Source organism: Alosa sapidissima, chromosome 2 (genome assembly GCF_018492685.1).
Source record: "Alosa sapidissima isolate fAloSap1 chromosome 2, fAloSap1.pri, whole genome shotgun sequence".
Lineage (NCBI taxonomy): Eukaryota > Metazoa > Chordata > Actinopteri > Clupeiformes > Clupeidae > Alosa > Alosa sapidissima.
This window is the reverse complement of record NC_055958.1, coordinates 8773899-8790964: the sequence shown is the minus strand read 5'-3', so window position 1 is coordinate 8790964 and position 17066 is coordinate 8773899. Positions and strand designations below refer to the sequence as shown.

At 40.3% G+C, this 17066-nt stretch overlaps 1 protein-coding gene across 2 annotated transcripts in view; it reads left to right on the top strand.

The window, feature by feature from the left end:
- Window positions 1-15804, top strand: part of epb41l5 (erythrocyte membrane protein band 4.1 like 5) — a 293140-nt gene extending 277336 nt beyond the window's left edge. For both annotated transcript variants that reach the window (XM_042066156.1, XM_042066163.1), the window contains 2 exons: window positions 3453-3577; window positions 15118-15804. In XM_042066156.1, the coding sequence (XP_041922090.1) occupies window positions 3453-3577; window positions 15118-15184 (192 nt within the window). In that variant the 3' untranslated portion in view covers window positions 15185-15804. The remainder of the gene's footprint in view (window positions 1-3452; window positions 3578-15117) is intronic.
- The last annotated feature ends 1262 nt before the right edge of the window (window positions 15805-17066 follow it).

The following is a 17066-nucleotide window of genomic DNA, read 5'->3' as shown; positions in this document are numbered from 1 at the left end:
GATTTAAAACTGTGGGGGGCTGTTGAGTGGGCCAGAGACATGTTGTTGGTGAAGACACCAGCCAACTGCTCTGAGCAGGCTCGCAACACACGTCCGGGAACTCCTTCAGGGCCAGCAGCTTTCTGAGCATTCACTCTGCCCAGGATGTTGCAGACCTCTGAGGTGGAAAATTGAAATATGTCCTCGTCCTGTGAAACAGCTGACTTAAAGGCTGCCTCCTTGTTTTCTCGGTCAAATGAAGCATAGAAGTGGTTCAGCTCAACTGGGAGGGAAGTAGAGGAGGGTAGGGAAGAGTTGCAAGGGGATTTGTTGGTGATTGTATGTAGACCTTGCCACATACGCCGGTGGTCAGAGGAGTTGAAGTGCTCTTCAATCCTTTTCTTGTAGGTGTGTTTGGCCCTGGATATTCTTTTCCTCAGGTTGGATCTGGCTGAGCTGTAGGCCTCCTGGTCTCCCAACCTGAAGGCTGCATATCTGGCCTTGAGGGAATAGTTTCACTGTTGTATGTTTAGTCAGTCCCTTTACACACTTGTTGATATAATCCAGGACAGAGTTGGTGTTTGTATGGTAGTCCATGGTGGCATCAGCAGCAAACATATTCCAGTCAGTGTGCTGGAACTGTTGTTGTAGAGTGGAATCTGCGTCTTAGAGTGCAGCACAGGTAAGAGCTCTTCCATTACTGTTCAGTTATCGTCAGGCTGTTCAAGGGTACGTGCATCGGATAGTTTAGTGACTGTCCTGTCAGATAAAACAGCAGAAACGGCCCATCTCTGCTCCAACAAGCGCTCGAACATATCATGAATAGAGTTCCACCTTGTCCGACAGAACTGCACTAACTTGTGCTCGGGCAAGTTTGTTGTTGCTGCTTTTGTTTCAACGCCTCGGTTGCAACTGTGCTATGGAGGAAATGTGAAACCAGACGATTGCCTAATGAAATTACATGGTTTATTTGCTGTAGTTTGAAGCCGTTGTTTATAGCCAGTTGTTGCGAAATAAGGGTAGGTAGTTGTGCATGGTTGTGGTCGATCTGTGGTATGCCAGCTTCCCTTGACATAGTTTACACTGAACTTGAGTTCCAAACGGAATCGGCTGAGTCTGCATCGTTCACACCACGCCGCAGTTAACGGTTGCAAGACAGACAGTACGCTCTTCTTCTGTTCTGTTATTATATGATACAATAAATATGTATCGCGGAGGTTTTGGTGCTTTAGCGACACTCTAGCGACATTCTGGTTGAATCTAATGTGTACAGGAACATGTCTGCCTTTCTAGTGCTTGTTTCTTTTATTTTTTTCTTGAGTTTCTGTAGTAGTGGAGATAATGATAGTCACATTCATTATTTGGTATTCCGACGCAATTACAACTATTCGACTATTCACTGATCATTGCCCATCCCTAATGGAAGAACCTAATGCATGTAACTGACCATCGCTATTCACAGACTCTACACCACTTTTGATTGTATCCTTCAAATAGAAAGCCTTTAATCTTATCGTTCTGAAAAACTTAAACAACTCAACTTTTGTGGTGAAAGAGTCAGCTCTTTTGGAACAAAGGACAGACCTCGTGACAGTAGTTTGTGTTGTTCTTCAGTTAACTCCCATCTGGAGATGCTAACCTTTGTCCTTTTCCTCACTCCTCACTACTAGGCTGCAATGTTTCATCATTCTTCCATAATGCTATACACAGTCCACATTTTCACATTTTGAGAAATAAATGAACAAATTAGAAGTTTTTGTTTTTCTTTGCCGGTAGGTCTGTGTGATAGGCTGTGAAATGGTGGTATTGTTTTTATATAATTTTCTTAAAAAGGTCTTAAAAACACTTCCACGTTAGAACAAAGGACAGACCTCGTGACAGTAGTTTGTGTTGTTCTTCAGTTAACTCCCATCTGGAGATGCTAACCTTCGTCCTTTTCCTCACTCCTCACTACTATGCTGCAATGTTTCATCATTCTTCCATAATGCTATACACAGTCCACATTTTCACATTTTGAGAAATAAATGAACAAATTAGAAGTTTTTGTTTTTCTTTGCCGGTAGGTCTGTGTGATAGGCTGTGAAATGGTGGTATTGTTTTTATATAATTTTCTTAAAAAGGTCTTAAAAACACTTCCACGTTAGAACAAAGGACAGACCTCGTGACAGTAGTTTGTGTTGTTCTTCAGTTAACTCCCAGCTGGAGATGCTAACCTTCGCCTTGTTTTCCTCCTCTTCCCTGTCCCGATGCCAAGGGTGGAAGCGGTTGCGGTGTGGGCTTTTTGGCTGAGCATAAAAAAAAGCCCGCTGGTCGATTCCATATCAGTGCTGAGGGCTAGATGACGCACTGGTGACTCCGATACCTGGGTAGTCTTCTCTGATACCTGGGTAGTCTCACCCTTCTGCCCGACAGCCAAGGGTAAACGCGGCCATCACGATAGTCCAGCGCGTTCCAACGATATTTAGTCATCTTGTGTTGTTCTAAGTCACGTTTGTAGATCTCAATCTTTTTATCAGTCCATAATTTTCTTGAGTTTTTCTGGTGTCAATTTTTCGGTCATATCGTTGTGTAGACCGTCCAGTTCTGTGCGTAGTTTGGCCAGCTTCTCATTTTCAATCACCGACAGCATTAAATCTAGTGAACACTTTTTCAGAATGGCGCACCACTTCTTGCAGAACTCTATGTTGTCTCGTCCTAGTGTGGGTTCTTTGTTGATTCGTAGGCCCCATGGAATCCTACTGTTGCGCCAGTATTGGGATAACACTGTGCCATGAAGCGAGACCTTGTTTCCCTCTTGCAGAGTTGCTCAAGGAAACAGTATCCCTCTGGACTCGCACTCTGTATAGGTGAATGTGGTTGCTCTTGCTTCAGTAAGCTTCTCGACATCATCGTAAATCATCATGTTCGATGGAGCAGCGTTTACAAACAGTAACTCGTAAAACAATGGAAAAACGTGCTCAACACCTCCTTAGTCTTTATACACTGGGTGCTGAATGAAGAAAAAAGAACCACACTCACAGTTCCTTTTAAACAACTTTTAATCGCCCCACGGACATTTCAAGCAGAAAGCCCTTACCTGGATAGGCGTGCCTATATACCTATATACCTACCTCTTGGCCATGTACCTTGTGTTAAATAAGTAGATTTAAAATCTCGCTTATTACAAAAACATATGGAATTTGACACACACAACAGGTGTAAGTGAATTTGGTGCAGATATCAGATGTGAGTGTATGACGAAATGTCATGGGTCGCAGAACCAAAGATGTTTGGCTCGTTCCTCACCACTTTTGGCTATATTTTGTAAAAGTATATTTGAGTTTGCAACTACTGTTTTAAAAATGGCTTAAATCTAAGAAAATGTCTAGCCCCTAATTGTTGATATTGTCCTCTTGTGCTTTCTGAAGTGTTTCTCAAAAATGGTGTATTACTACTCTAATGTGTCACTTGTGTATTCTACTTTTCATCTCTAGCCTGGCACATTCACTAATGGTTTGGCTGGACATGATTGTACAGTAGAGACATCCCTCTTGCGTCAAGAAGTGTTTCCGTTGACCTCACAAACAACTCTATCTAATACCCATGTCCAATCCAGCAGGTAAAGTTATTTGTCATTTCATTCAGTTTTCCATGACGTTATTTGGTTTATTGGCTGTTTTTTGTGAATCGCTGTACTTTATGCTTCATGGTGCTCTCACTGGAAGATTTATTGTTTTCCATATTTATAGAAGATGAAAGTATCGATTTATTGGGAATGAAGACTGTTGTTGGGAACTAAAACCTGATCAATATACTGGCGAGATGGATTTTTGTAGTTGATATTTCAGATACAGCTGTACTAGGGATTATAAACTGTGTAAGTCTTAAATCATATTACATTGTGTAGGATGTCCATCAGAAATTCCTCTGGATATTATCAATCTGTCTATAAAGACTTTTTCTTGTTTTACACTATTTGATAGCTACATTCAAATGACAAAGAAACGGTGGAGCCGCAACCTATTTGATTTGCAAGACTTCAATCTAAATTGCCATTACACAACAAAACATTCAGATGAGTAGCCTATGATCAGCTCAAAGGAAATGACAGGGAAAGTAAAATGTCACAACTTGATGAAGGCTTTAGTAACTTTTCCCCCAGTAGAGATGTAATGGTATGGAAATTTAACATGACGATTATAGTGACCAAAATGATCATGTTGTCGGTATTATTGTGGTTTTTTTTTTTCAAATGTGCTGAAAATGTTTCTGAGTCAACAGAATGGCATAGTGTCATAAAAGTGGTGTGGCTCCTTTTAGAGCAAAAGGCTCCCTTTTTGTTACTCGGTATGTGTAACACGCATATGTAAAACTAAGTTAGATGGGCTAGCGACTGAGGTAAAGTTAGTGAATTGTTGGCCAATAAATTAAGCTGCAACTCCTTTGATTTAAGCTGTATCTTGTAGTGTTGTCACAATACCAAAATTAATGTTTCGATGCTGATACCAAGTCAAGAATTGCGATTTCGATACTTCTTCGATACTTTTCAAAAAATGTATTTGATTTGGGGGCCCCACCACCTTGACGTCATCGGTAATATTGAATATACTGTAGTGTGATCATTCAAACCAGTGACCATCCCAGATTCTGCTTGACTCTCTCCACACAAACTCACATGGAAAATGATGGCCTATGTCATATTTCATATATTCTGCATAATTACTAGTACATATATAATTATCAATTTGAAGTATATTGATCTTTAAACTATTACACTTAGGCATATCTTTAATGTGGTGTGTAGGTCTAATTGAGTGCACATTGGTGATGTGTAGGTGTAATTGAGTGCCTGTCACTTTAAGAGATACGTGAGAGTAATTAACCTTCAGTCTCACGGTTTTAGTCTAGTGAATAAAAGTTGCGCATAAGGATATGTGGATGCAATTAATTATGTTTTGTATGTCATTAGATAAAATAAATGTTCAAAAAACGAACAAGTCGAAGAAAATCTTTCTGGGATCATAGAAGACATACAGTGGGCAGTGCTTCGACTTGGCCAGCTTCACTCGCAGTCCGCGCGTGGGATCAGGCGGTATCACGCGACTTTAATTTGTATTTTTCCAGTGAGACGCTGCAACACACCAAACATCCGGTAGATGGCTCAAGTGAGCAGGGTGTCTCGTAAAAACAAATGGAGCCTGGAAAACACAGACTTCAGACTACACAGACTTCACTACAGACTTTAGCAGGCTGGTTTAGAAATAATTTAATTGCCAGAAAGCATGCCCTGCCCTAATAAAGAAATATTTGGTTAACTGCGAGTGAATCCCGTTTGCAGCCGTAGAAGAAACGCAGGACAAATTAAACATTCTGTTTTTCTCCGAGTTTAACGATGATAGACAGACATCATTTGGACAAAATATAGAGCATATTAACCTCCGTTGCTTAGCCAAATGCCTTCCTGTTATGTCCTGTTATCACGGAGTTACAGGCGATAAACGGTTTTTGATGGTCACAAGTTTACTTCATTAGCGGTTTATTTTTTTGATTATTAAAGAGTGTTTTTCATTTAAAGGTTTGACTTCGTGCTTATTCAGTAGAGCATTTAGTGCTCTTCCAAATCCCAGACGTTCACATTGCATGTTTGTTTGTAATGGATGCAACCGCGAGATAGGCTACGCGTTTGACGGCAATGAGTTGTTAACAGACATGAACCAAGACATATAGCCCAGCAGCAATCTAGGGACTGTTCGTTATTTTTTGAAGGGGCCACCAGAGGAATTTTGAGTGCTTCAGTCAAATGTTGCATGACCCTCCCTTGCCTGCTAGAAATTGTTCAATGACCCTCCGACAGAATTGTTAAAAAAAGACATGACCCTCCCCTGCCAATTGTCGCTGTCTTCCGCCCGCGCTGCTTTGCGCCACAGCCACACACTGTGATAACGTTCTTAAATCAATCTCCCGTGAGCTTGCATGCTACCAGTCCTTCCTTTTCAAATGTGTTGCGCCTGTTTGCACAATTTCACAAATAATCATATGTGATTAATAATATGACAAATAATCCCTGTGCACGGGGGCCGAAACAATGCATGTCAACTTTTTCCGTGTTTCTCACGTATTTTAACTTCCCCCGCTGTCTTGCCGCTTTAATGCTTTCCCGTGGAATATCCCATATTTTAATACTCTCATAACAGCCCTGCAATCGGGCCTGTCTCTGTGATGCCCTGTTGCTACCCCTTGCCCTTCCAACGAAACAGATGTCTTCAAATCATCGTTTTCCTTGCTTGAAGGCGAACTTAGAGTGATGTTAACCTATTTAAGTTTAACGGCGTGATTGTCGTGAGAGCACGATTCATTGGCGCTTGCATGTTCGGCCTTATGTCTACGTGCGCACCTGAGGCTACTCAGCTACTAGAAAAAGAATTTCCCCTGTTTGTATGTTCACTCCAAGTTGGCCTACCATAACTTACCAACTCTGCACTGTAGACCCTAACTGGTAGTGATGGGGACGAGACCGCCTATGCCGAGTCCGAGTCAAGACCGAGTCTTTGAAGGGTCGAGACCGAGTCGAGACCGAGTCTGTTGGTTTTCAAATACAGTCGAGTCCGAGTCAAGACCGAGTCTTTGAGGAAGCAAGTCCGAGTCGAGACCGAGTCCTTTAGGAGTCGAGACCGAGTCGAGACCAAGACCATAAAAAAATTGCAGTTTTAATATTCATAATTTAATATCACCCCAGTTAATAATCAACAGTTAGGCCTACAGACTAAGCTAGATTGGGAATTGTTTAGAGGAGCAGTCTTAACGTCTTAATATGGACTATGCTGACCTACAGACACTCACCGGCAGCAGAGCCATAGAGATAAATAAACGGCTCTGACGGCAGTATCTTTGCATTGCACCATGGGATGTCATTTTCAAATAATGCCGGTCAACATTGCATTTTATTATTATTGTTGTTATGTGTTGTCTGTTTTTTTATATGAACATAAAAAATGCGTTGGTCTCGAGGACTCGGTCTGAAATTACGAGTCCTTCTCCTCCCACTGTGGTCCGAGACCGAGTCAAGACCGAGTCTTTGAAGGAACGAGTCCGAGACGAGACCGAGAAAGCAGAAATTGGTCTCGAGACCGGACTCGAGTCCGAGACCGGACTCGAGTACTACATCACTACTAACTGGCTATTTATATTTTTCTGTGAAATAAGCAAATGTATTTGTTCAACTTTATGAAGCAGAATTACGCACTAGGCTACTTGGAACATAACACATTTGACAAAGGACAGATGTATGTTATAGTGACAAAATATTAACTTTCACTGTTTTACGATGTCTTTGTCATGGGGAAGTTTTTTTTCCCATGCATTTATTCTAGGCTACTGTCAGTGACTGCCGTGAGAGAAGCGGATTCTGTGTTTCGTTCATGTCAGTGACTGACGCGAGAGAAGCGGGGTCTGTGTTGTGTTGCGTTGCTTTAATTTATTTTCAATTGGGTGTGCCGTGCCGTGTCGTCCACAGCTCAGTTCTGACAAAGCCGAAATTACTCCTTTTGAAACAATGAGTGCGTGCGTTTGTATGGTTTGCTTGACGGGGGGATCCCAAGCAGCTTTCAGCCATAAGGCTACTTTGAGAACATTTCCTAATTCACCCGACACTAATATTCAAAATGTTGAAAACTATTTCGGCATAGCCTATAAGCAGTTTAATTAAATGTAATGTTAGTTGTAAACAAACGAGCTACTTGGTGAGGCTTGGCCTCACAGATGCGCTCGTGCCTTAGTTGGCAAGAAAAATCTTCACAATATAGGCCTATTAACCCACCACCCGATTCACGTTGACTGGGGGGCAGGGGGGGGCATCAGACATTTGTGCCCAGTTAATCCAGTAAATCACACCTTCCCACCAGCTGTGACAGCTTAAAAGAAGTCGAGAGGACTCCTAACTCACAGACCTATTCACAAACCGGTTTTGTGGCATTTCGCCTGTTTTGAAATCCTATGCGGCTACAGGAGCTTCCAATCGTGAGGAAGCAATTTTGCATTGTTGGCATAACTAACATGCAATAACGCCACCAACAACAACCAACTAGGCTACTCATTGTCAACATGTAAATTAAATGTAACATTATTGTGAATCAAATTAAAATGTTCTCTTTTGCAAAAGTAGACATAGGCATAGTAACAGATTCATTTAATAATGTTACAAAGATACTACATCAATCCGTATGTTTCATTAGGCTACTAGGCTATTTGTTTTGCCTTACTCTTGATTCATTTAGGCTAGGCCTTTTTATTCAGTTATTCATCATCTTCCGTCCTTGTGTAGCGCACGCATTCTCAGACCTGTCACCTGCCACTCATCGTAAGGGAGGTGTTTGGAATCATTCCCGCGTTATAATCATCAGCCAATCAAGGTGGTCACTTCAGTCAAGCTCGTGTATGAGTAATAACGTCATCCATAGCAACGAAGACTCACTCACTCTTAGTCAAAGATTCTAGAGCGCTCAGCTCCAGAATCTGTTCAGGAGTTGTTATTTTTCTGAAAGGCTTTGTGAATAACTTAATAAGAGAAACTCCTAGCTAAAATCTTTTATTGCTATTTAGGAGTAGCCTACTCCTAGTGGTAAGATAAAAGGCTTTGTGAATATGGCCCCTGGTGTCTAACCCAATGCATAGCCCATTTACACAAAATAATGGTTGAATATTAAGCTATGATCATTGTTATTTAAGAACATGCAGTGCGCGTAGGGCACCAAAAACATCTTGCTCGTAAAACATAATCATACCGCACATTGTGGCGGGTCTGTTATTTAACCTACTTACTGTAGGCTGCGCAAACCACAGGCCTTTATTTTGGGCAAGCCTGCATTCGAGGCAGGCCTAATGTTGAAGAATTTTATATAAAGCCTGCGTTAACAGTAATCCTCCTGCCCCCGATACCACAGCTGTGGATAGTGTGGAATGTTCAGGTAATAACACAATCCAATGTGTGTCTTAATTGTCCCCCGCTGACCACCTCACACATTTCTCTAGATTTTGCAACGACCTTACATGAGACAATGCCATAAAATGCCAGTTTTTAGGACACAGAATAATGTTTGTAATGATACCAGTTAGGCCTACGTTCAACAGTAACATAACTGTAATGAGCTATTCATTGTCGAAGGTGCATGGTGAAGTGAAATTCTTACTTTGGAAAACAAACATTTGCCGATATCATTGGATAGGGGATAGGCCTACTAGTTTATTTTTTACGTAGCCTACAATGGCCAGTTCAGACAAAGCCGAAATTACTCATTTTGAAACATTTGTATGGTTATATTGCTTGACTTAAATCCCAGAGAGTAGGCTACCGCACCCCACAGTGATGGGCCTAGCTAGCGGTCTTACGCGTTGAGTGTGGGGTATAAACAAGCTGAAAATTTAGCAGTGTCACGTGTGCCTGTCACAGACGTGGGAAGCTGAAGCTTGGGATACAGTTACTACAGTAACAGTATTTTATTTTACTACTTATGGATTTTGAATATTTTTTTCACTTTTATAAAGGCTTTGTTTTTTTTTTTCACTTTCATAAAGGCTTTGTTTGAATGCTGTTGGAACAAATAGTAGTCTATTATAAAGGCAACTTTCTGTTGCAATATTCTGTGTGTTCTGGACTGCAGGTAACTTGTTAAGCCAGTGGTTCTCAAACTTTTTCTTTCATTCCCCACTTTGATCAAGGGGGCATTGACTGATGATGGTGGAGATAACGTGTTATCCCGAGGCCTTTGCAAGTTAGCATCTCCGACGGTAGCCTACCCTATTAAAAATACAGTATAAGTTTTCGATGTCCCAAACGGAGAGCCATACTTTATTGTTTTAACGATCTCTATGCTACTCACCAAAATGTAGGCATGGGAACATGATGAAGTATCCAACTGTCGTGTGTTAAATTATTGTGATTACGAGCCAGTGGTTTTCAAACATTATGCGTGACTCGGACATCTATGCAACAGACTCATATCGTCCTCGCATTCGCTAAATGAGGACATACAGACTGCTCAGATAACAGGTGTACCTCCAGTTATGCACGGTTTTAGTCAAGTCATTTAAATGTGCTGGTGAAACAGTTGTGTACTCTATTGTTATTTATCCCCTATTCACCCACGCCGTCAATTCTGTGGCGCAGTCGTTAAGGCCGGCTGATGACAGCCGCCGTTACGCAGCAGTTATCAGTCCCCTGTCCAAGAGTTCGAATCTGGGTTAAGCCCATATTTTGAGAAATGCTGAATAGACCACAACCAATTTCAATTCTTCAACACGGTCACCATTAGACTAGAGGGGAGAAAGAATGGGAAAAGATCTGGGTACAGTTCTTCCAGAGCTTTGTGCCAAGTAATAAGCGTTGAGTCGAGATGTTTGTGTTAATGAAACGAAGCGTATAGGCCATAGTCTAACATGCGTAAACCAATGGTGTAGAGATGACGCCACAGGGTTTTATTTAAGAGACCCTACGTTTGTATGTAGGCAATTTATATTCACAATACTTAGGCCTACTAAAATAAATTGTATTTTATTTGTATTGGTTGTTTAGAGTAAAAAAAAAACGGTCGGTCTTAACACAAGTTTACAACCGGCAAGTCGGTCGGACTAAAAGGGGGAAAAAAAAAATATTTGGGTCGGCAGGCAGAGCGATGTACAGTGGCAGAGCGACGCACAGTGGCTGAAAGTGGTACTAAAGCTTCACACAGCTTCACGCCTCGTAATGCGTGACTGAAGTGGTCATTTGAAAGCGATGCCCACTGTAAGTGTCTTGCAATGTTCATTAATGATTTTAGTGAGCACTATTGACAGACGTGATCTGAGCTAGCGGGATAGTTAGCAAGGATCTCTCTTCAGATGTAAAAGTTTGCCATGGTTGCTTAGCCTATTTCTAAATTACATTAAAACCAAATAGTAGGCCTAAATGACCAAAATCCCACAGCCTACTGTAGGTAGGTTAGCAACACAAACTTGAGAGATGCAAGTGAGCAAATCAACTTGATATTAGCCTATTATTATGTGTTACCATAGAATCACTTGAACTAGCAGCCATGTCTCGCTGTTTATAGCACAACAGCTGCGCTTACGTGTGAGAGGAGAAAAGACGCGCAGCCACAGGTTAGGGGAGGAGGCGCTAGAACCATGCCTTGTGCACACGCATATTACTTAAAAAGAACACGGTCATTCTCAAAAGTATCGATACTAATAAAATTAGGCATCATGACATTTTTAATTCCAGGGTATTGCGATACTTTTGTAGTATCGGTGCACCGTGCAACACTAGTATCTTGTGCATGCCTGTTGTTCACAACTAGCCTACCATAAGGGAGAGTCAGGACAATGTAAACAGTTTTAAATTAAACATAATTTACGCCCTGGCTGTGGCGCAACTGGCTGGGGCACCTGCAACGTACACCGGCGACCCGGGTTCGATTCCCGCCCCGTGGTCCTTTCCGGATCCCACCCCAATTCTCTTTCCCACTCATTTCCTGTCATTCTCCACTAGCCTATCTGATTAAAGGCATAAAAGGCCAAAAAATACATACTAAAAACATATATACAAAATATAATATATAAAACATATAAATATATATATAAACATAATTTACAAAAAGATCATGCCAAACTGAAAGTTAATATTTTGTCACTAGCAGCCTAAATCTGTCCTCTGTCAAATACAGTTGCATTTTCAGCTCTAAACATAACCGTTCAGGAATTATTTCAACAAAAGCAGAATGTGCATAATGTTTCATCTGTCCCTCCTTGTCGGGATTAATGAATCAAAATTTAAGTTAGGCTTGGTCTGTAGATGATTTATACCGAATTCTGTAATCTATAAAGGAGATGGATTAGTTTCACTTTTGAGTTTTTTAAAAATGGTGGGAAAATGTGAAATATTGAAAGTGGTGTGGCTGGGTGGAATGGATGCACCTGAAGCTCTGAGCTCTGAAGGAAAAAGAAAAAAGGGAATTTTTGAAAAATTCCATACGATTCTGGAGATATCACACGAGTCCGCTGACATGCGATTTCACCGTAAGAGTCCTACAAGAACACCCCTCAAACGTCATGCAATGAGGAAAAAGGTTTCGTAGCTACATTTTAATGGGAAATGCACTAATGCCTACTGATTTGAGGGGGCAGCCGTGGCCTACTGGTTAGCGCTTCGGCACTTGTAACCGGAGGGTTGCCGATTCGATCCCGACCAGTAGGCACGGCTGAAGTGCCCTTGAGCAAGGCACCTAACCCCTCACTGCTCCCCAAGCGCCGCTGTTGTTGCAGGCAGCTCACTGCGCCGGGATTAGTGGGTGCTTTACCTCACTGTGTGTTCACTGTGTGCTGAGTGTGTTTCACTAATTCACGGATTGGGATAAATGCAGAGACCAAATTTCCCTCACGGGATCAAAAGTGTATATATTATACTTATACTTATACTTGATAATAAAAGTCTTACTACACAAGAACCCCTTTGAGTAGAAGAATAATCTTGGTGTCAAATGAAAGCTTGGTGTCAAATGATGGCTTCTGGAGATTTTAGTTTTATTTAGTATTACATTTGCATGGCAGTGACCGTCATAGAATCAAAGAAAAGGGATTACTTTTACACATGAAGCTGCTACAGTGGCTGTTTTCTAAAAATGATTCTGAGCTTAATTCATAGGTATTCCAACACAAACAAATTTGTGAAAAATCCATATTTTACTCTATAGTCATGTACTTTAAGGCTTCAGGCCTCAATTGTGTTTCAAGCAGGGCTCTACCCTAAAAAAAAAAAATCCAGGAGCACTTAAAAATCTGGGGGTCAGTTCTGTACTTAACTTACACATAATGCAACTTTACATTGAAGCGAACAGTTAAACATGCCAGTGCATTTAGAGAAAACAAGATTTTAAAGAACATCAGTGCCTACTTTATTTTCAGTCTGTTCTATTTTTCTACATTTTGTTAATGTAAAATAATATAATGCATTGCCATATTTGCATTTAGCCTGTATATGAAGTAGGCTATCCTGCCAAATGTAGGTCCCTAGGCCAATTTATTTATTTGTGAATCCACCTGTAGCTAATCCAAATATGCCCATGGTGACCTATCTGACTGCATACTGCCCAATACTATAAACCGTGAATTTTCTCTTCCTCAAAACCCAACAGTCTAATCAATGATATTTATATTTATTTGAAATATCTGCATTGATGGGGGCAGTAGGCAAATGGTACTGTATGCATACTTTCGTTTTGCACTTCAGCTTGTATTTGGTGTAAAACAAACAAGCATGCATGGAAGCCTCGAGTTGTCTGTAGTGTTCTACCTTTGAAAAAAACTGGAGTACGGGAGGCTACTTTTGTGCCTGTTCGCTACAGCTATATTTTGCATATTGCAGCCAATACGAAAACTGGGCTAAAAGGCATACCTTTTCCTTCTCTCACTGCATTCTCAGAATCTCATCCTGTTCCTCATATATCCGATGAATTCGGTGGATTGAATAAATAAGTTCTACTTTGCATCTTGGCTGGCTAGTCTAACTTTCCGCTTTTTCTGCGCGCACCCTTGAATTTGATAGAAGCAACTAGCGAGTCACAACGCGAAACTGCTAACGTTGATGGGAGGTGTAGTTTTTATGCTGCATTGGCGACGTGATTTTATGGTTCGCACCCAGTAATGTTACGCAATGGTGTATTTTGTAGACAAACATTGACTTGGTTAGAGGTCATTCGCACCAGTGCGCCTAAATATTTTTGGTAACACTTTAGAATAACATGTGCTGATTAGGTATTAACAGTGCATTATAAGCAGTTAGCTTCATTACTAACAGTTAGTTAATAACATTAATGTTAATAACATTAACTAACTGTTAACATGCAGCGTGTAAGTGTTAATAAGCAGCCTTTTAAGTTACTTACAAGCATATTTGTTAACAGTTGTAAGTGTTAACAAGCAGCTTGTTAATGCTTGTTAATGGTGTATAAGACAAAGAGGTGGATAACTAATACGCTTTCTTACCTATTTGTAGTAAATTTTGCAGCCTATAGCTCCACAAGCCCGACCTTCTATCTCTATATTTCTACTGTATCTATCTAGCTTGGTTTAGCTGTGAGAAATGCACTTTCAAAATTGCTGCAGCAAGCAGGAATCAAACCCCGGTCTCCTGCATCATAGAGTGACCTTATAAGTAGTGAGCTACAGTCCTATCTGTATTATTGAAGAAAATGTTCATATTGATTCTATATTCCGATAATGTTCTATATCGTACCAGCTATGCTTTTCACAAATATGTTTCTGATGGCAAAGTGGTGTTTAATTAATGCAGCAACAGACCATGAATGTTCGCCTCTGTTCAAGGCAAACTGAAACATGTTTCAAATCGATTGCGAACGTTCGCCTATGTTTTGCGAACGCACCCACTTGTCGTCTTTAAGCCTCCGTTGCTAGGTAACCAAACTATATACAAAGCTGGCATAGATAGATAGATAGATACTTTATTGATCCCCAATAGAATGTGCAGGACTGAGCAGCGTTCATACGTTGCTCTATCTTGGTTAGTAATCGAAGATCTTTGTTTTTTTAGTTGTTGCTATCTATCTTTATTTTTTGCTAACTTTCTAGCTAGCAAGGATTAGAGATGGGTTAAGACTTTTGGCAGTTGCAAGTGTGCCTTTGAACTGGCCAAGCAGCATAGCTGCCCAAGCATACTGAGGGTTTCAACCCTTTCCTTTATGCTGTGATTTAAATGCTGTGCTCTAAAGCTTTGATACTAGACACTAGAATTGCCAAGAATTTCAAAACTACTAGAACTACCAAGGTGGTTATTTAGACCGTTGGAATTTTAACTCAAAATTTCACCTGCAGAACAATGAAATAGTAGTACACATTTTAGAAACTTATTTTATGCAAATGTTAATATTTTGTGGGCCCCATAAGCCATTTCTTTCCCCTGATTCTGTCTAAATCAATTAATTTCCTCCCCTCTGGCATGCACACTCCACTATCAAATTGTTTTGCACAATCTTTTATACTGGGGCCCATTAGCCCCACTGTAGTCTCGTAGGAATATATTTGCCATGTTTTAGGTGAGGTGGTGTAGCCTGGCATGTCCCAATTCTGATTGTGGTATTTGCAGCTGACTACAAAAATGTTGTCTTTTTGCAGCTATCTAGCCCCTCAACCCAAGGATGATGACCACAAGCCCATGGGACTACTAACAACAGACCTCTAAGATCAGACAAAGCACTCATTGACATGTTTTTAAGACCACCATTCTGCTTTCGGACAACCTCACAAACTATGCATAGTTTATTTTTATATGTAGTCCAATGGGCTAGTCCACTATACTATTACAATTCTCTTCACTGTTCCTTTTGTATAAGTTAAAGTATTTACGTCAGACCACTTTTTCATTGTCATTAACACTGGTGATGCTATGTGTAAGCTCATTTGTTCTGTTTTTTGATTCAATTGGCTGGAATGTTAAGTTGTATTCAACTGGCAAGGTGTGAGCCAACATTTTCTTTCTTTATATTTTGTGTTATTTTTAAACTTTTATTTTGACTTATGTAGCTGTTATTGCTGGAATTATGAATAGTATGTAAGTTGTCTTGACTTGTCTTGACTGACAATCATGATGCACTGGTCTTGAATTTCATTATAATCATGACATGAAATGGGATGAATGTACTGTTGGAAGGCACCTCACAAGAATCAACTATTTTCTCTTACCTGAAAGGACTCTAACTTTACATTGATATTGTCTTCTGAAACAAATGGAGCCCAATGAAGCAGAGGCAAAGTCTGTGGATTATCCCAGTTAAGGTAATTTTAAATAAAGCATTTTCATTACCTACAGTGTATTGACTTTTGAATAACAGTGTCCTACCAAAACTATTGAAATGTAACATCTAGAGCAGTGGTCACCAACCTTTTTGAGCCCACGATCCCTGACCTTGGTCCTGAACAAAGGTAAGATCTACCTTGAAGCGTCAAAAGAGAACCAAAGCCAAAATACTGACAATTTAAGGCCTTTTATTTAGGCAAATGTATCAGGTCAAAAATACTGTATCACATCCTCTACCCCCTTGTGAATCCGTGACTGTACCTTTTAGTCTGGGTTACACAAGGATGGCATATATTTTACAAACCGAAATCGCATTTTCCTTATAGAGGCGTCAATGAGACTTAACATAGTCTTTACTTGCATTATTTTGGTTTTGATTTACTAATTGGATTAAGGCGAGACACTACAGGTGAATAGGGTAAAAATTTAAAATAATAGACATCACCATGAAACTTCCTCAGTTGATTACTTACACAAGTGTGAACAAAAAATGTATTACAAGTTTTTGAAATTCGAATGTTTAATTATGCAAATTAGTTTGGTGTACATAGGTGCTACTGTACAGTACATAGGCTGAGATGTTTCTACTGGAAAATGAGAAAAACTCAATAGAGCATCACAGTCCCGCCCACAGCCGAAATGCGGTTAGGTGCCGGAAGTAAGATTCCCATTAATTTGTCCCATTGACGTTTTGGAAAAATCTGTATCTAAAGAGTTTTACAGCATGTCTTAGGCTAACCAGCTACAGCATAACTCATAAGCATACAACATATCATTTCGAGTGAAAAAACAAAGAGAGAATCCAAAAAAAGTCAAAGGTACAAGACTGTGTACATATTTTCATTTCCGAGCGAAGGAACTACTCATCCCATAAACCACCGCGCCTCACTGAATAATATAAGCAAAGACGAACCCATTTGAACAATTTCCAACCGGCGACAGCACGCAAACCCTTTCCTCCAAACAGTGATTTTTTTATATAGTGAATGTGCAGTTAATAGCAGTTATTTCAGGAGTAATCGTGTAAATAATAGTGTTTTGATATTGAACTTTATATGTATGATTGTGTATTTTATAACGTTAACGTTAGCAACATGGTGCATTGCTTCGTACCTGACCGTCATCCTATGCTGTCATCACTGCTCAGTCGGGCTGATGCATGGACCGGTCTGCTCTTGGACCACCATATTCAGTTTATTAATTTGCCGTGAATTATTACACAAAATGTTCATTAAATGCACAAAGAAGTATTCCTAGGTTAATGATT